The sequence below is a fragment of the Urocitellus parryii genome, chromosome 1, assembly GCF_045843805.1.
Source record: "Urocitellus parryii isolate mUroPar1 chromosome 1, mUroPar1.hap1, whole genome shotgun sequence".
NCBI classification, from domain to species: Eukaryota; Metazoa; Chordata; class Mammalia; order Rodentia; family Sciuridae; genus Urocitellus; species Urocitellus parryii.
The window spans coordinates 147,135,699-147,155,171 of record NC_135531.1 but is presented as its reverse complement, the minus strand read 5'-3'; the positions used below and the strand labels follow the sequence as shown (position 1 = coordinate 147,155,171).

Below are 19,473 nucleotides of genomic sequence, written 5' to 3'. Positions count from 1 at the left end.
ATTAGGACCTCACAAGCAGCTTGCCCAGTGAAAGCTAATTTAATTAGGGTCTTATTAGTTGTTATAACTACTTTTTAATGAAGCCTTATTACATTCATCTGTGCAGATCCCAAGCAATCGTATTAAATGTTGGCAAACGACTCATTAGTCTTTGATTCCACTTCTCTTTTGCATCCTCCGCACCTATTCTGAGCTTCAGATGCCTTTAGTTCATTCCTTTCTCTTCAAAGTCAGTTGCAGCCTTAAAGCCCTATTTATCCTTCCTTATCTCATTACCCATTCTCGAAGAATCCCTGGACACAGGCTCCAGTGACATGATATTGGACTGATATGAGGGGTGGGAAAGGCTCCCCTTTGGCCTGCCACATCCCCTAACATTTCCATCATTAATGACAAGATGGCTGCAAAATTTCGAAGACTAAAGTCTCCAGGTTAAAAGGCAAATGCTATTTTGGAGGCAAACGCAGAAACCATTATTATGAATTAACACCTCCACGAGGATTAGCTCATCATATTAGCTAATTGGTCAATAAATGAGACTTCCAGAGCATCACTCCTGGATAGAGGAGTTTTGGTAGCTGTTGATTTGCAGAGGACAATGCAAGAAAATCAGGAGTTAATTAGTCTGTATTGTGCACTGGGGACTGGGCTAGAGACGTTCACATTCGTTATCTCATTTAATTCTCATAACAATTTTGATATGGAAGTCATATTAAAATGGATTTATAGATGAGACCTGGGAGCTCAGAGAAGTTATGTCAGCTTCCCAGTCACACAGCTAGTAGGAATGGAAGATTGTAGTGTAGGCAGCCTTGGCCACTAGAGGGCAGTATCAGGCCCTGGGGGTTAATAACCAGGTGAACCTCAAGGACACTTGACTCCAGAGCACTGAATCTTGACAGGGCTCACAGTTTGGCCCAGGTTGATCTGTTTGTGTTTTGTCTTTTTCTTTTTTATCATTAAAGATCAACGTGATGTTACTGTGTGATGTCATTGTTAAGAGGGTAGGATTTAGCATTAGGCTGTGACCTGGATCCAGCCCTGGTGACAGCCCTTTGCTGTAGGTATGACCCAGGGCACATTGCTTAAGTTCTGTAAGCTGTGTTTTTCTCATCTGGAAAAGGACATAATAGTCATTTTCTTTTATTCTTGTTGTGAAAGTTAAAAGAATATGTGTCAAGCATTCTGACACCAGGAACGTGCCCGTCAGCAGTGGCTGCTCCACTTCTGAACTGTCTTGGGGAGCTGCGTGCCTGCAGAAGGGAGGCTGCAGGCACTCGGGGAAAGTTGGACCTGGCCTTGAACCTGAATGTGCATCAATGTTACCCGGAGGGCTTGCGAAAACCCAGATAGCTTGGGCTGCACCCCCAGTTGCTTTTAAAATATTTTTCTCTCTCTTTTTTTTCTTCCCTTCCTCCCTCCCTTCCTCTTTTCCTTCTTTCTTCCAGTCATTCATTCATTCATTTTTTTTTGTGGTCCTGGAGATTGGACCCCATAGGTGCTCAACTGAGCTGTATCTCCAGTCCTTTATTTATTTACTTTTATTTTGAGACAGATTCTTGCAAAATTGCTGAGGCTGTCCTTGAACTTGGATCATCCTGTGCCAGTCTCCCAAGCCTCTGGGGTTACAAGTGTGTGCCACTGCACCTGGCACTGTACCCCCAGTTTCTGATGCAGGTGTTCTGGAATAGAGCCCAAGAAATTGTCAGTGTTGATGCTACTGGACTGGAAGGAAATTCACAGAGGAGACCACCCACAATGGCTGCTCTCTGTCCTGCATGCACAGTAGCTCTGATTCCTGGGACAGCTACCGGCAGAGTATTCGCAGACCCCCTCAGCCTGGGGCGAATCAGAAGCACGGCGCTGGCTTCTCCCCTCTTGTCCATCTTCTGTGCTGCCTCTGTGGTTTCTTGAGCCCTGGAGAGCCAGTCCTCATGAACAGGGGCCAAAAAGCGTTCTTTTAATTAAAACGCCTTATTTATTTACTTATTTCCATGCCAGTCTCTGGGCTTACTTAAGTTGAAGAAATATTTGTGGCTTAAATGAACCAATTTTGTGGCTGAAAGTGCTGATCCGATTCATTTTGCCGGACAGTAAGGAGGAGTCAGGTTCCAAGGAAAAATGTGCAATGAATCTTACCTTTTCAGTATGTTTACCAATTTGATTTAGCAAATGGGACAGACTTTTGTAGAAGCAGCAATGTTTGCCTCCTACCATTCTTTTTATCCAAGAAGGGACAACCTCACTAGATACCAGTGAGATATGCAAGTCAAAGTGTCTAACACTGTCTTCCTAGTGACAATCGTAATAATTTACGCTTTTGTGTTTGTCGAGCAAAGGTTTATCAAGCTCTTGTGAAGTGATGGCGAGTTTCGTTGCAGGGTTTTCCCCACTTGAACAATATTGAGTGGGGTAATTCTTCACTGGGGGGACTGTCCTGTGTGCTATAAGAAGTTCAGCAGCACCCCCCCACCCACTGGGCCTCTCCCACTATATGCCAGTTGCCCCCCTCAATGTGACAATAAAAAAGTCTTTTGCTATGACCAAATGTCTCCTGCGGAGCAAAATCACTCTAGACAGATAACAACTGCTCTGCCCAAATAATCCTATCTCATCCCTAGCACAGCAGTTGATGTTATTTGTCCAATTTTAGAGAGTTTTAAAGAAGGAAAGGCAAAGCAGAGACCAGACACTTCCACAAGCCACACAGCTAGCGAGGGAGTGTTAGCGGAATCGGACGGAGGACTAGCAATCCAGACCCTCACTCTTGATCACCATCCTTGCTTATTTATTTATTTATGGTATTGGGGATTGAACCCGGGATTTTGCCACTAAGCTACATCCCCAATTCTTTTAATTAATTAATTAATTAATTATTTTCGTTTTGAGACAGGGTCTTGCTAAATGGCCGGGCTGAGTCCTTTCCACTCATTTCTCATTCATTCCTTGCCCCAGTTCCACAAGGTTGATGCTTTTAGTTGCATTTTGCAGATGAGTTAACTGAGGCTTAGCCAGATAAGTGGCAGAGCCAGGACCTCAGGCCTGGCTTGTCTGATTTCAATTTCCCCGTTCTTTCTAGTGCTCAAAGCTGCCACTCCAATAGCAGTCATGAAGGGCTGACAGGGACGTTCCAGAGGAGGGAGGCGCCAGCCCCCTTGGTCAAGATTTCAGTTTCAGAGACTGGTGGTAGGAAGGGCTTTCCTGGTCAGATTCTGAGAATCCCTGGCTGAGACCAGGCCCCTGGCTTAAGAGCATCTCTCTGGATCCTCCCATCCTTGACAGTGGGTCCAAGTTCACCTTCTCCCTCATTGTCCTAGCCGCTGGTTCTAACACCTCTAGATTTAGTCCAGTCTGAAAATAACCGGGCCTCTCCTTCCAGATTAGCAGTTCAAGGTCAGGATTAAATGATGTCCTTGATGGAGCAGGGCCCGTTGAGTTCCTGTCCCAAAGCCTCTTTCCCTGGCAGAATATGCTCAGCGGGCCAATCCCTTGCTTTCTGAGAGGTGCTCAAATGGATTTGCACTTGGTGAGGCTGGCATTTTCCAGGGCCACTTGGAATCTTACAACTAAAATGTGGTGCACGTGTCTTGTCCCTGTCTAAATATAGGCTGCCACTGCCTTCCCTGGATCCACACAGGCATCCATGTGGGGTGGGGCCAGTTCACAGGCCCAGAGGAATCCTGACTCAGGAACTCACCCTCAGGGTGCTGCCAACGTGATTGTTTTCCTGGAGGGTGGTAACACTAGTTTTGAAGCCTGGAACCAGTGTTGTGGGACGCGTGGGCCTGGCTGCTTGGAGAAAGATCAGATCCGTTTACACACTGTGGGTGACTGCTTTTTGTTCTCCCTTCCTGGGGAAAATAGAATCTGAGGCGGTTGCGTCCTCTGGCTCGCTGGTGGATCGGGTGCTGCAGGCCAAGAGGACAGCCAGCCAGGCCTGAGCTCTGGAAGCTGACAGCGAATGAGCTGGAAGGATTTGAAGATTTCCAGCTGTCTTATCACCTCAGAGGGGAAGCTGACTTCTGTGAGTCCCAGGCAGAGAGGAACTAGCAGTGTGAAAAGGCAGCTTCTTCACGCGCTTATGGAAGTACAAATGCCAACCCCTTCCTGAGGGTGATGTGACAATATATGCCAGAGGACCCCCACCCCCCACCCCCAGGTTACCTTTTGATCTGAAAATTTTTTTTCTAGGTGAATTTTATCCTAAGGAAATTCTGAAGCACAGGCAGGTTTACAAGCTATTAAGGAAAAATATCTCTATCCAAATATTAATCACATAAATGGCAAACAAATGTATATCAGGAGGGGAGGGATTATAGTAACACTTAACCTCATTCACAAAATTTCCACCTATGAGAATAACAAAGATGGATAAGTTTGATAACGCTTTTGGGTGAATATGTGGGTACCCTCAAATGTCAGTTATGGAACACACATTGGTCTAATCTCTATGGAGGACAATTTGGCAATATTTATAAAAATCAAGACATTTACTTAAAATAGTCCACCTCCAGGATTTTATCTGACAGATACATTTACTCATGTGGAGAATGGTGAAATATATATTAAAATATTATTTTGTAGTCACAAAAATTTAAAACAACACAAAGATGCTTCCATTTCAAAAAAAAGAAATACCTGGCAGCTATAAAAAATAAGACTGCCCTATTTGTACTGAAATGGAAAGATCTTCCAACACTTGTACAGTGAAAAAAGCTAGTGCAAAATAATGTTTAGAGCATGTTATTTTCATTGAGAAGAAATACAAACACATTTACATATGCATTCAGTAAGTCTGAAAGGATATAGTAGCAACTTGTAACAGTAGTTGCCTCCAGGAAGGGGAAATTAAATAGCTAGGTCAGGGACAGGAGAGGGACTACTTGTTAGGATGTACTTTCACCTTGTGAATTGAACACCTTGAGTGTGCCTCACCTGCTTTTTTTTTGTTGTTGTTGTTTAAAATTTATTTATTTATTCTAATTTATTATCTCATTTGCTTTTGTAAGTGAGTTGCTTACACACCTGACGTGGGTGTATACTTTATGGTGACATCTATTATGGAATTCCGTGCAGCATTGAACAGATGAGAAAAACAATGATGGAAAAGACTCTAGTTTATTGATAGGGCAAGAAGTCCATGATTGATGACTAGCCAAAAAAGCAATAGGGGATCCAAGTTGTGCGCGTGCACACGCACACGCACACACACACACTTTTGGAAAGTTCCACAGGGAAACATCAAACATGGCAATGAGGTGGTGCTGTGCTAAGAATGTTTGAGCCTCCTACGCCCTTAAATTCACATTTTGAACCTAATCCCTAGTGCAGTGGTGTTGGAAGATGGGTCATCTGGACGGTGAGCAGGTCATAGGGTGGAGCCACCATGAGAGGAATTAGTGCCCTTAGAGAAGAGGCCTGAGCAGCCTATTCTCGCTTTATACAGCAGGAGGACTCCCGGAAGGAGCCATCCTTGAGCAATGGGTCCTTAACACATGCCGAATTGTGAACTCTCCAGCTTACAGACTTGTGAGCAATAAATTCCTGCTGTTTCTAAATTACCTGGTTTGAGGCATTTTTTTGATAGCAGCCCAATGGGACAGAGGCAGGTGATACGATTGTGCACGCCTTTTCTTTTTTATACCCTACGGTCATGTAGGAAATTTTTTTTTTTATTACTGAAAGAAAAATTCTTGGTTTGAAAAGAATATTTTAAAAATCCACAAATAATCTGACAACATGTTTTTGATCTGGGGGAGTGAGCAGGGTTATAAACCACCAAAAGAAGAGGGCAAAGGAATTTCTAAGTGTCAGGGCCAGTAATTAGAACACTGTAAAATTAGATAAAAAAAAAAAAAACACACCTAAATACAACCATCTTTTCTTCTTTTGGCCAATGATAGTTTTTCTTCTAAAATCATAAAATGGTGTAATAGTCCCCACTCTATTGAAACCCATTTTGCCTTCTATTAAATTTTCTTAATTCAATGTTCTTAATCACAAATAGAGTGAAATAAGAGAGGATATAAAAAAGTTAATAGTCAACTCCTACTCCTCAAAGTGGCTAAGCTAATAGCTTTTGAAAATGGGATTGCACATTATTTGATGACTTCTCTTTTCTTTTGTTTATATCATGACCATTCTTCCTCAGTGATTGATTAGTAGGAATAGGGGTAACTTATTGGTTTTAAATATCACTTTGTGCTTTATATAATAAAACTAAACCGAATGAGGCTAAAAACTAAAATACCAAATATTCTTTGCCCCAACTATTCCATTTCTAGGAATTTTTATCTTGACCATGTGGGCATAGGCATAGCATTCATTGCAACATTTTCGTAGTATCAAAAGATAAAAAAATAACTTAAATATCAATCAATTTGGAAATTGGTAAGTCAAATATGACAGTATATAAAATGGATTACTATGCAGCCATAAAAAAGATAGCAGAAACCATACATTCTAAGTTAGATCTATGTCCAATAGGCTGTTGGGTAAAAAATGTAACCTTCACTGAAGTGCTTATGAAGTGACACCATCAGTAAAAATAAAGAGTATAAATATACATACATTCCACAGGCATACACACTCCAATACATTCACATTCACACATATGTATATGTATGCTTATAAATAAATAGAATATTTCTGGAAGCATGCACAAATAATGTGGTAATGGCTTAAACTGCTGTAGAAGGAGTATCAAATGCAAACCTGGGGTCTGGAGAGCAATCTTTTTCATTGTTCTCTTTTTCTTCTTTCTAATTTAATAAAAGTCTAGGCATAATTTTTAAATAAAGAAACTAGTTGATTAAAACAGTCAATATAAGAAATGAAGCAAAATATTTCCTTGTGTTCCTAAGACAGTGTATATATATATATATATATATATATATATATATATATATTTTTTTTTTTTTTTTTTTTTTTTTTGGTAAAGAAGAGTACCTCACATCCTAAAGTATACCCTTGCAGGGGTCCTAAGGCTAGGTTCTTGTTTTGGAGCTGGGGTTCCATGAACTTGGATGGGAAAAATACTTTGTAAAACAAAACAAAATAAGCCTTTGGCTCCAAGTTTACATTTCGTTCCATAGGAATGTAGGCAACTAGCCACGGTAGAATGGGCAGGGTTTGTCACCAAAGAAATCAGATTTATAATATCTCATTACATTCGTTGCAGATATCTTGAAATATTTCCACTTGTCACTACTTCAAAATTATAGTAGTTATTTATTTGACTTGTGCTAGATCTTGTTTATTTAATATGTTAAGAAGGACTTTTTTTTTTACTCTACAATGAATTCGCTTTTCAACGTAATAACAACAACTGTATTTCAAAATAATTGAATTGCTTTGAAATTCTATGTCTTTTCTCTCACGTGTCAACTCTGAGAAGGGGCTTTATCAGATTGCTGAGGTGATCAGAGGAACAAAGAAATTCAAGAACTCTCGTGGAAGTCCTGAGGGCTGTGGGCAAGGAGCCACAAGTGGATGCTGGGTAGGGGGGAAACGTCCATGGAGGTGAGGAAGGGACCCTACCAGAGTCTCTGGATGCCAGGGGGCAGTGAATGGCCTGAATAGAGGAGCCGAAGATGTAAATTTTTGTTGTTGTTCCTGTTGGTGGATTCTCCTCTTCCCTGACCAGCTGCCTTCCTGGATCTCTGCCCAGCCCTGAGCTGGTGGTGTGAGCCCCGGGGCCAGGGCCTGCGAATGACAGTGAGCCCTGCTTGCCCTTGGTCCCATTTTAACCTCCTTCTGAGGCCCAGCCAGGGCACTGAGATCAGCCTGTAAGCCATGCCTATTAGCCCGGCAGCAAACACTATCTTAAAGAAGAATTTCAAAAAATGTGCAAAGCCAAACCCCAAATTCATCCCAGCAGGAGAGAGAGAAAGCACAGAGGGAGCAAGACTCCATGGGCAGACACCCCAGAAAAAAGTTAAAGGGCTCTGTGCGGAATGGTGGGCTTGCATGTGCTAGAACATTCTGTTTCTGAACATTTCAGCCTGAACTGCTCGTTGGTGGAACTTCGATAGCACAGTGTGCAACGTGTCTGCACCAGAGGGGGCTGAGATGTGCCACCAGTGGGTGTGGCCAAGAGTGTGGGCAGAGTACAAAGGACACAGGCTACTGGAATGGATTCCACCACATGATGGGCTGACTCATGCTGTCATGCAGGAGGGGACGATGGATGGGACAAAACTCACAACTCACCTTCCTTCTCCTCTGCCCAGTCTTACAGCTGCCAACCCTTCTTTCTCTCTCATCTACATTTTGTGGACACCTGTCATTCAGTGACACCATTCATCTTGTGCCCAAATTGACTATTCCATCCATCCATCCATCCATCCATCCATCCATCCATTCATTCAGTATTTAGGGTCAGCCAGATGTAGATTCCAATCCTGGCTGGATCACTTGTTTGTGTTACCAGGGCAACAGGGCTAAATGAAGAATACTTTATTTAAAAATTTCAGACCGAGGGCTGGGGATGTGGCTCAAGCGGTAGCGCGCTTGCCTGGCATGCGTGTGGCCCAGGTTCGATCCTCAGCACCACATACCAACAAAGATGTTGTGTCCGCTGAGAACTAAAAAATAAATATTAAAAATTCTCTCTCTCTCTTTCACTCTCTCTCCTCTCTCACTCTCTCTCTCTCTCTTTAAAAAAAAAAAATTTCAGACCGACATTTACAACAACCCTCGCTTCTCATTAAGGGCACTGTGCTGAGTTGTACCCTTCTCACTCTGGCCTCTCCCGAGGGACCTCCCGCTGGCCTGCTGAGCCTGTGGCTGCTGGCTCCTGTCTCCTCCCTACCATAGGGTGTGACACGAAACTGGGGTACTACTGGATGTCCCCAAGGTAAAGACACTTACTCAGCTTAAAAATAAGGAGACACTTCTCTTGTTCCAACTGTGATTTTTTTGGAGAATAGACAGAGATTATTATATGTTACATGATAATAATCACGCTTTTATACCAGACATGAAGAGGACTGGCTGGCGCAAACTGGGGCATGTGGTCATTGCATTAGCCGGCGCTTCACCAACCAGCACACCGACCCAGGGTGTCTTTAGAGTGTTAGCAGAGCTGGGGCACCTCCACTTTTTCTGGGAGATAATTTGATAGAAAAGAAATCGGAGGCTGGCGTGTGGCTCACATACAGCATATGCATAACATAAGTGAGGCCCTGGGTTCAACCCCCAGCATCAAAATAAATAAAGAAAGAAATAGAATAAAATAAAATTTGCCTTTGATTTTAGATTTTTTTTTTTTTCTGGGTACTAGGGTGTTTAACCACTGAGCTGCGTCCCCAGCCCCTTTTTGTATTTTATTTAGAGACAGGTCTCACTGAGTTGATTGGGGCTTGCTAAGATGCTGAGGCTGACTTTGAACTTGTAATCTTCTTGCCTCAGCCCCCCACTGTCACTGGGATCACAGGCTTTTGCTCCCACATCTAGCTGACTTCAGAATGTCGTTGGCCTGGTTTACATCTATTTCAAGGCTCCATGTATATGTGTGTGCTGCGTTTCCATTTAGAATGACATTCTTGTCTCTATAACTTGAGTCTCTAAAGGTCTTAATCTGGCCCAGCTACAAAATCACTGGGATGCTTTCCTCCTTCTGTGGGGATCAACTCTGATTATACTCGTGGCAGAGGTGAGAGGGAGGTGACGGGGGTACTTAGAATGAGTGGAAATGGGGGCCAACTGGCAACAGGGGGATCTCCCCCAGAGGAGGGTGGAGTGAGAGTCCTAAAAGAGTGAAGGCACTGCCCAGTTTTCAAGCTCATTCTCGGAGTCCAAGATCTTTAACCATCCAATCTTTCTTACTGCTCCCTGACCATACTGATTGGCATTTTGTGTTTTTTAAGAAGATAGCCCTTGGCAGTCTTCTTTTAATGTGTTTGGAGGTTCAAGGAGCATGACAAGGCATTGAACCCCTCTAAGCCCATCTCTTTGTTTATAAAATGGGCAAAACAACACTAATACCTGTCTGATGGGTTATGGGAGTTTCGGGTGTAGGGAACGTCTGGAACACGTTGCACCAGTCACAGCGTCTACTGTGTGCATTTCTCTGGGCACAGAGGATGAGAGGAGAACACACACCTGGGCCTGTCCTCTTCCAGGGGTTTGAAGCCTGGTAGCACTGCTACCTATGTGCACATCAGCCCTTGTCCCCAGGGACAAATGTGACAAGCACTGTAAACCAGGTATAAATGGAGGGACTGCTGCCAGGAGAAGGGGTAAGAACCAGGGATCCATCATGGGAAAGATGTCATCAGAACTGGGTGCTTACAGGAGGGGTGGGCGGGATCTGGATATTCTGAGGGTGTGGGAGGAGCACAATGGTGGTGATAGGGAGGGAATGATATGAACAAAGGCACAGGGAAAGGAAAAGGTAAAAAGGGTATTTGGAAAATGGCAAATAATTCTACTAGACCCCACCCTAATTCTTCTGCTGAACTAGCCATGCTGCTCATTCATTCATCTATCCATTCAGCTGTGTGAGCAACCGGGTCAGGCAGAGATGAAAGATTGATCATTGCTTTCAAGACGTTTGCAGCTTGCAGAGGAGAAAGGTAAGTAGGTCTTGAGGTTGCTAGAGCGAGCATCCTGCAGTGTTTGGGTGCAGATGAAGGATGTCCACTCAGCCTCCCTCTTCATGGGCCCTCCAAGGCTCAGGAGGCCCAAGGACATTATAGAAGTTTCAAAGTAAGGTCAATGAATGATAATCAGTGAAGACCGCAGGCTGCTCACATGAGCTTCCCTCTGCTGCTGCCATCACCATTGCTAACCTCATTGGGTGGTGGCAAACCTCAAAGGGCTGTGAGCATTTAGGGGAAATAGCTAGGAGTTAAGGTACACTTCATCTGGGCTCTGCTGGATTTTTGCATGTGTTTTGCCGTCACATGTAGCTAGGTCATCATCAGCCTCGGTTACTGCAAAGTGGAAAAATGGTGTCCAGAAATACTCTGGTCCATGGTGCCCTCTTTCCTGGCCTCATGACATCCAGCAGAAGGACTAGAGGCTGATCTGTGATAGGAGAGTGTCTTGGGGTTCTGGTACCAAAGATAGGTGGGTGGAGGTGGAGATGAATGCAGTCTGAAATGTATGTGGCTGGAAACCATGAAAAAGTCTTCTAAAGTTTATGTGGTTTCCCAAATTTGATAAAAATCTTTAAAAAAAAACGTGTGACTTTATCAATAATAAGTTATGAAGCTGAAAAAACTCTTCTAAAGTAATCAGCAATAAGAGCAATTTTGACATCTCTTACTTCTTTTTCTACTCTGTGTTCTCCAGGATCCGCTGCCCCTTGGTTGCTGAATGATTGGCAGCTGTCTGCCTTTCCCTTTTGCCCTTCTCAGAACAGACTCTGATTTCCCCAGTTCCTTCTTGCACTTCCTCAAACTGGGGCTCAGAGCCCCACCCCTAGGCATCCTCCAGTGACAAGCCCATCCGGCTGTCTGAATTTGAACCCAGGTCTTGCCGTTGATGAGCTGGGGGCCTGAGGCCAATTACTCAATCTCCCGGAGCTTCCATTTCCCCACCTGTAAAATGGGGACAACACCAGCACCCACTGACAAGCCTGTGGAGAGGAGTAAGGGACAGGCTGCCTAGGCAACACCCCAGCAGGGAGCAGCACTGGTCGGCTGCCCCTGGCGAGACCTAATAAATGGTAGCTCTCAGTATTATTATGATCAGATGTGGTCAGAGAGCAGGAGGACTGCAGAAGTGTCCTCCAGGTATGGGAGAAAGCAATTTCCCAGTGCAGGCCGGCGGCCATCAGTTATTTTTATGAGCCACACACGTATTCAGGTAAAGCCGTGCCCTGCATTACAGATCTTAATAGGCCCATCTGTGACGCAGAGCAGATACACATGCATCTGCAGGCACCTTTGGGGCCAGTTTGCCCCCGCAGGCCTGGGTGCCTCCACAACTGGCCCCCATCCTGTGGAACCTGATAGGCATAATTGTCACATGTCACCTTTCCATTCCTGCCCCCTCTGTCCCAGCCCATTTAATCTCATGGCTGGGAGGAGGATGACTCCTTTGTTCCTCCATTCTTTTCCTCACAGATATTTATTATCTAGTCACCGTGGTGTCTCCTGTGATTCTAAGACTTAGGAAATTTGCAGGAAAATTAAAAAAAAAAAGGGCGGGGGATGGGTAGAGAAGGGGAAGATTCCTAGGTACAGGGAGGTCTGTCATGCTGGCTACATAAGAATTCACTGAGGAAACTTGTTAAAAACTGAGATTCTTGCTTGTCCCAGCTACTCAGGAGTCTGAGGAAGGAGGATCAAAAGGCCAATTTGGAGTTCAAGGCCAGTCTGGGCAACTTTGTGAGACTCTGTCTCAAAATGAGATCAAAAGTGCTGGGGGTGTAGCTCAGTGGTAGAGCACCCCTGGGCTCAATCCTCAGTACTGCCATCAATCAATCAATAAAACAAACTCCTAAAAACCTGAGATTCTTGACGCTACAGCAAGAGAATGTGGAACAGTAGGTTTATATTGGGGTCCAAGAAGCTGTTTTAAAAATCAATCCCCCTGCCAGATGTCTCTTAGGAATAGTGAGGGTTGCGGTTGCTCTTGGCTCCTGTCTTTTGGGTTTGACATTATGTCGGTTCGCCTCACGGGTATCTGGTAGGTTAATCCTAGCATGGAATCTTCTGAGCCCTGAAGAATGGTCTGAGGAAGAGCCTGTGAGGAATCCTCTGGCTTTACTTGCTCACCCTCCGCCCTGCATCCCCCATCTCAACACATAGTACCTAGGCAGCTCCATCCCCAACCTCAGAGTGATTCTGGACACATTTCTTTCACTCACTAGCCTTCCTAGGCCGTCCCCAATCCACCCCCAAATCCTTGAATCCATCTGCTTCTTACCACCTCCACCGTCACCAGCCTGGTCTAAGTCATCATCCCCTCTCCCTGGACTTGCTGGGCCTCCGAGTGTCTAGTCTGTCGTCTGCTCTCCACATGGTTGCCTGAGTCATCTTTCAAAGACACTGTTCAGAGAGGATCTTTTGTCTGCTTCAGATCACCCCATAGTGGCCAATGCACTTAAGATAAAAATCTCAAATCCTTAATGTGGCTTGAAAGTCCCTGCATGGTCTGGCCTCTACCCGTGCCTGCAGCCTTGATTTGTACCCACCTCCCTTTTATCCTCCAGACCCTGTTAGTTCCCTACCATCTCCTACCTCTAGTCTTTTAGGTGTGATCTTCCTTTTGCATGGATTCTTTTCCTACCTGCCCCCTTCACTGAATTAGCTCCTCCAAACTATTTGGGGTTCCTTCTGCCTAACTCTCAATCCCCCAAGAACCCCGTGTTAGACAGATCCCCGTTATGTCTTTCCAATAGCATCTCTTCCCTTCAAGTCACTTATCACAATTTGCATTCATGTTCATTTGTGGGTTGTTCCTGGTTCCCTACTAGAACTACATTCTATGGAACAGAACTAATATGTTACCAAGGTTTCTCCAGTAAAATGCCTGGACACAGTAGCCACTCAATAAATCCATATATATTCAGCAACTGAATGAACACATCATTCAAGATGTGGACCCACATCCCTAGATGGGTAAGGTCCCTCCAGCTTTTCCCCTTTTGTTGGGTGACTGACCAAGTGCCCAGTCCTAAGAGACCCTTAGCAAGAAACAATGCAGGAAGCATGGAGAAAATCTAGCTCTGGACTTGAACATGGATGGACTGTCATGATACTTCATGGGTTGGTGTTTTCTCAGGAGTGGGCAGGGTTTTTGCAACAGAAGCATCATAACCCCGTTCTTGACAGGGTGGCTCTGGGCTTCCTGGAGAACATGTGATGTGACAGCAGGTTGCTACCAGAAAGCAGAAAAGGCCAGACATCTCCTCGGTGCAGAGAAACAGGTACGGCCTGTTCTGACAGACCAGGACTCAACTCTTGGCCTTATCGCTTACTTGTCTGGTGACCTTGGGCAAGGATCTAACCTCATGGAGCTTCAGTGTGTCCATCTGTACAGGGGGAGCAGTTACTCTCTCTGGTCAGGTAGCTCTGTGAGGATTAATAGGGCAAAGTCTCTGGGAGGCTTAGCAGGATGTCTGTCATGAATTAAGTGCTCAATAATCACAGATTGATCATGCACACGGGCCCAGGTTGGCCTTTGGTTTTATGACCCAGTGCCTAGTACAGGGTCTAGCACACAGTAGATCTTTAGGAAATCTTTCCTTAGGAATAAATAAATAATCAAATGTATTTGACCTTAGTAAGATTGCCCTCCTCCAGGAAGGATCCCTGTGTGTAAAAACTCCTCTATTACCACACACTCCAACCAAATGCTTTCCTTTGAGCAACCCTAACCCCTGTGCTTGGAATCTCAGGGCTGAGGAATAATGTATTTGTGCAGGGTGCATCTGTCCCAAGTCATGAATCATCTCGGAGACCCTCCTTCTGCCTTGCGCTTGTGGGGGCTGGACATCCTTCAGCCCCCATTTGAATGAGAGGGCCAGAGAGTCAAATCCATGGAGAGAAGGGATCCTCTTTGGTTCCAGTACGGTAGCGAGCACAACTGTTTCTTTGAAATTGACCTTCATTTATTTGGAGGGGAAAGCAGTTAGTTCAAGAATGGTTTCCTGATGCCTTTCATTCAGCATTTTAAAAGGCGGAAGAAAGATCTGGAGCGAGGCAAGGCTCCAGTGTTTTCTAAACAACTCACTAAGCCTGGCCACTAGTTGGCTGCCCAGCACTTCCTGCTCCCCCCCTTCCTGCACCCCCCACACTGCAAAGCGTATCCCTCAATAGCCTGGCCACTTCTGGGGACCCTGAGCAGGCCTGCCCCAGGCGGGGAAGTTGGTCTGCACTGCAGTGCCGCCGGATATCTTCCGCGTGGTGGATGGAGTAGAAATACTGCTATATTCTATTGCAATTATTTCCTGCCCCTCCCTGGCTTGATTCCAGGGGCGATATAAAGAGGCCTTGTTTGGTGTAGTCCATCCCTGATCCTGAGTGAGTGAGCACTGGTCCCTGGTCCAACTGGTCTGAGGCCACAGGGAAAGGGTGGGGAGGAGGTGAGGAGAGTGTCATAGATGGGAAGGGCACAGAGACAAAGATGCCCTGCTCTGTGGGCAGCCCAACCCTGCTCCCCAAAATAAAAATAAGGGAAGAAGGAAAACAAATGGGGCACCCCGAGTAGAATCCTGGAGGGGGCCTGGTTATTTTCCCTCCTTCCCAGAAGGAATCCCAACCCTTCTCTCCCATGGAGAAGACAAACACAGCTATGGAAATCTCATGCCAACCAGGCACCTGAAAGTCTAGCACCAACAGGAGGTCACTCCTACCTGCACTGCTCTGTTTGCCCAGCACGGTCACCCCCGGATCTGCTTTCAGCCCTGTGAGTGAAAAGTCCTTCATGGAAAATTTAGCATTTCGAACTTTCTTCAGATTCCAAAGGACCTATTTGTTCTACCTCATGTTACTTTTATTTGGGCATTGTTTTAACTGACAGGAAGTAGAAAACTACCTCTCCATTTTTTAGGGGGGATGTTCATTAATTATGCACCTTCCTTGTTGGAGATGTTGAGAACCTTTTGGAGTCCATCCCAAACCCAAGGCCAGGTGACCATGTTCCTCACCTCACCTGTCCGATTTCCAAAGAAGAAGGATGGAGATGGGGTCAGCTCAAGTACCATGTCTCAGAAGGTCCCAAGGAGATCATGGCATGAATGATCAGAAAGTTTTCCTTTCTAGGAGAGGAGAAGCAAGCTCAGAAAGCATCAAGGAGGGCAAGAAGCCTTCACTTCTTATGCATGGAAACCAAGAACCTGAGATGAAAGGCAGGGACAGAAAGGATGGCAGGATAATGGGAATGAGAACAGTGGACTTGCTTAAGCACAGGACCCAGAGAGGAGCCACATCTTCCCACATCATTGTTTTGCTGGTGAAGATCTAATCTTGGCATCTAAGATATTGATTCTGAAGGATAGTGACAGATCCTCTGACCAGTAATTCTCAAAGCCTGTTCTGTGGAGCACCTCTCCAGAATCCCCTGGGTACTGATGAAACATGCAGATTCCAGGGATCCATCTGCTTTACTGAGTTAGATTCTTTGTGACTTGGGCACAGGTGGCCACATGAATATCAAGTTTCACAGGTGATTCTGATATTTATTAAAATTTAAGTCCCCTTGATCTCCATAGGATGTTCTCCAGACACGAGATCTGGAGCCCAGAGAGGTAGAGCAACAAGTCTAGGGCCACAGAGCTAATGGATGGCAAAGTTCAAATGAGAACTCTGCTGATATTGACCACCAGAGCAGAGCAGAGCAGGGTTCTTTCCATTTCAACGTGCTGTAAACCTCTCGTCTGCTTGTAGCCATTTTCCTTGCCAAAACCTGCAACTCTGATCATCTCTGCAACCCATGAAAGCCTTTTCCTTCTTGAGCATCACAGAGGCCACAGCCTCTCTAGGCTGGTAGGCAAGGACAGAAGGAAGGAAAGAGAAAGACCCAGTTCTCTTCTGAGCCATTAGTAACACTTGTGAGCTAGTAACACAAGTGAGTAAAGGAGGAGATACATTATTATACCCGAGGGAATGATTGGGTTTGGTTTGTAGTACCAATAGCTAACTTTCACTGAGTGTCTGTGATGTGCTAGATTTTGGACTGCCTTTTCCATGCATTAGTGCAAACTCCATGGAGTAAATACTAAGTAGCCCCATTTCATAGATGAAGAAGCTGAGGCTCATACAGGAGTGATCCTTTGCCTGAGGTCATGTGACTAATAAAAGACCAAATAAACTCTATACAACCATGATCTTTGCCATGGCCCCATGGTCCACCTGCAAAAGGACCCTGAGACTGTGGGAAAGAGAAGCAAGCTTGCTTGCAGTGGGATGTGACTATTCCTGGCATAGAACTTCAAGCCCTTTCCACTTAACCCTCGTCATTGAAAATATTTCTCAAAGGCATTAGCCTGCAAGTTGCCTTAGGAAAGATAATATGGAGAGTAGCTTAAATGGCTTTTTTCTTTTTAACAATGAAAACTCTTGATATCAGTGTGCTTTCTTTCCATTCACCTTTTTCTCTAAAGGAGTGTGACTTCACAATTTTGGTTGTTTGAGGGGTTTGGTTATATTCATTTCTGAGACTGGGTGGGATTGCAGGTGTACGTGGTCTATGGCATGTGGCACTGACACCTCTCCCAATATCATGGCAAGTCATGTGCCATGATCGCCTCCTTTCATTCAGTTGCTGCTCCCAAGGGATAGAAGAAATCAAAGCAGATCAGTGCCCCAGAAAAGGGACAAGGTTTTCCCAAGCCATGGGAACCACAGGTCACAATATCCTCCTCTAGGTTTACCCCCAGCCAGACCTTAGAAGAAATCAGGTAGCCTTTTGAACAATTCAGTTAGTAGGACCACAAGATGAAATAAGATGGACACATTGTTGTCAAAGGGGAAGGACACACTGCATTCTATCTTTCCAGGACCTGGGATCTTGCAGTTGACGGGGAGGGTCTACTATAATTTAATTCTGGGCATTCCGTAAATCACCAGAGTTGGGAACATTTTGGGGTGAAATGGAAACCAAGAACATGTGACCCTCTAGTCATTTTCTCTTTTAAACCTCAAGCTTCAGATAACTTAAAGGCCCCCGGGGGCTGTGTGGCTGTAAAATGTTCCTACTAACTGATAATGAAGGCAGCGCATTGAGATGAAAGACAGTGGTGAGGGAGGAGGGGGAGACTGCAGCCTCTGCAACGCTCTGGAGAAACGTGGTCTCTGCAAGAGCCCTGGAAATGCTGAATGAACACTGCCTTTCTGTGTGTGAGCTGCCTCCCTGCTTCCCAAACGCCGCGTCTGCAGTAACTATAAACTATTTGGTATGCTGCATTAGTGACGCCGCCTAAGCCAGCACATCATTACTACCGAAATAACGCTGGTGTGATGCTCAAGCCAATGTCCTTTTTAATTATTAAACCGAGGCTGTCGAGTGAGTCATTCCTTATCCCAGATTTTCCTCCCGAGGTTCTATTTCAAGTGCCTAGTACCTTAGCGTGTGCCACTAACACCTGAGTTGGTTCGTAGCCAGCTCCCCAATCTGCAAAGCCTTTGCAGAACAAACAACATTATCCAATCTCCAAACACACAGAGACTGCATAAAAAACAAAAGCCACGTAAAAACTTTAGAGTAAGCTCCTCAGGAAACCCTCGAGCTCAAAATGGTCAGTTCCCCTTTGCCAGTCCCCAACTTACCAAGAGGGAGAGCGATGAAGAAGGGAAGCCAACACAAGATGAACATGCCGACCACAATGCCCAAGGTCTTGGCTGCTTTCTTTTCCCTGGAGAACTTAAAAAGTTTGACAGCTATGGAACTCCTGGGGTTGTGGCCCTTGGCCTTAGTACTGCTGAGGGTATCCTCGTGAAAGTTCTTGGAGTGGATCCTCAGGGTCAGCTCCTTGGAGTTGGACATCTCCTTCATGACTCCCGCCTCCAGGTTCTTGGTGGTCCTTTTGGCCACGATGTAGACACGGCAGTACATGACCAGGATGACCGCCAGAGGGATGTAGAAGGAGCCCAGGGAGGAGAAGAGGGCATAGAAGGGTTCTTCGGTGACCCCGCATTCCTTGTCGTCGTTGGGCGCCGGCTCCTTCCAGCCAAGAAGAGGCCCAATGGAGATGACCGTGGACAACACCCAGACACTGAGGAGCGCCAAGATGGCCTTCCTCCGGGTGACCAGAGTGGGGTACTGTAGAGAGTAGCGTACCCCAATGTAGCGATCGATGGAGATGGCGCACAGACTGAGAATGGAGGCCGTGCAGCACAGGACGTCCACGGCCGCCCAGATGTCACAGAAGATGCGCCCCAGCACCCAGTAGCCGAGCACCTCCAGGGTAGCCGAGAAGGGCAGGACAGTGAAGCTCAACAGCAGGTCGGCAATGGCCAGGTTGACGATGAAGTAGTTGGTGGGCGTCCGCAGGTGCCGGTTGCAGGCCACAGACAAGATGACTAGGATGTTGCCCACGATGGCAAAGAGGATGAAGGCGCCCAGCACCAGGCCCACAGAGATGGCCCTGGTGATGTCCAGCTGGGGCAGTGTGGAGTTGCTCGAGGTCTGGTTGGGGCCACTGAAGTTGGCATTTTTCAACTCTCCCCAGCGGGCAGGTGCTGATGTGTTGTGGCCGGTGTCCAGGTCGGGATTCATTTTAGAGTCCGCCCTCCATAGCCAGGGAGGTGATTGGGCTCGGAAGGGCTGCGGCGAAGGCTCCTCAGCTGCCCTGAAACTTTGCTTCCCCGGCAGTGGTCTTCCCAGAGGCGTCCTCCTGGCGAGAAGGCATGTCCCCCGGGCAGTCCAGCCCGGCAGCGCGTCTCCTGCCTGCACCGAGCTGCTCGCTAGCCTGTCAGAGGGAGGAGGAGAAGAGAGGGGACGAGGCGGCAGCTCCAAGTTTAATGGTCCACGTCAGGCGCGCCGGGCCGGGCTGGCGGGGAGCAGCGGCGGAGGGGG

The 19,473-nt window shown here is 46.0% G+C and overlaps 1 protein-coding gene across 1 annotated transcript in view; it reads right to left on the bottom strand.

Moving 5' to 3' along the window:
• Positions 1-19,235, bottom strand: part of Adra1b (adrenoceptor alpha 1B) — a 46,929-nt gene extending 27,694 nt beyond the window's left edge. Inside the window, exon 1 of the mRNA XM_026395374.2 lies at positions 18,225-19,235. Coding sequence (XP_026251159.2) covers positions 18,225-19,173 — 949 coding nt within the window. The 5' untranslated portion in view covers positions 19,174-19,235. The remainder of the gene's footprint in view (positions 1-18,224) is intronic.
• Positions 19,236-19,473: the final 238 nt, after the last annotated feature.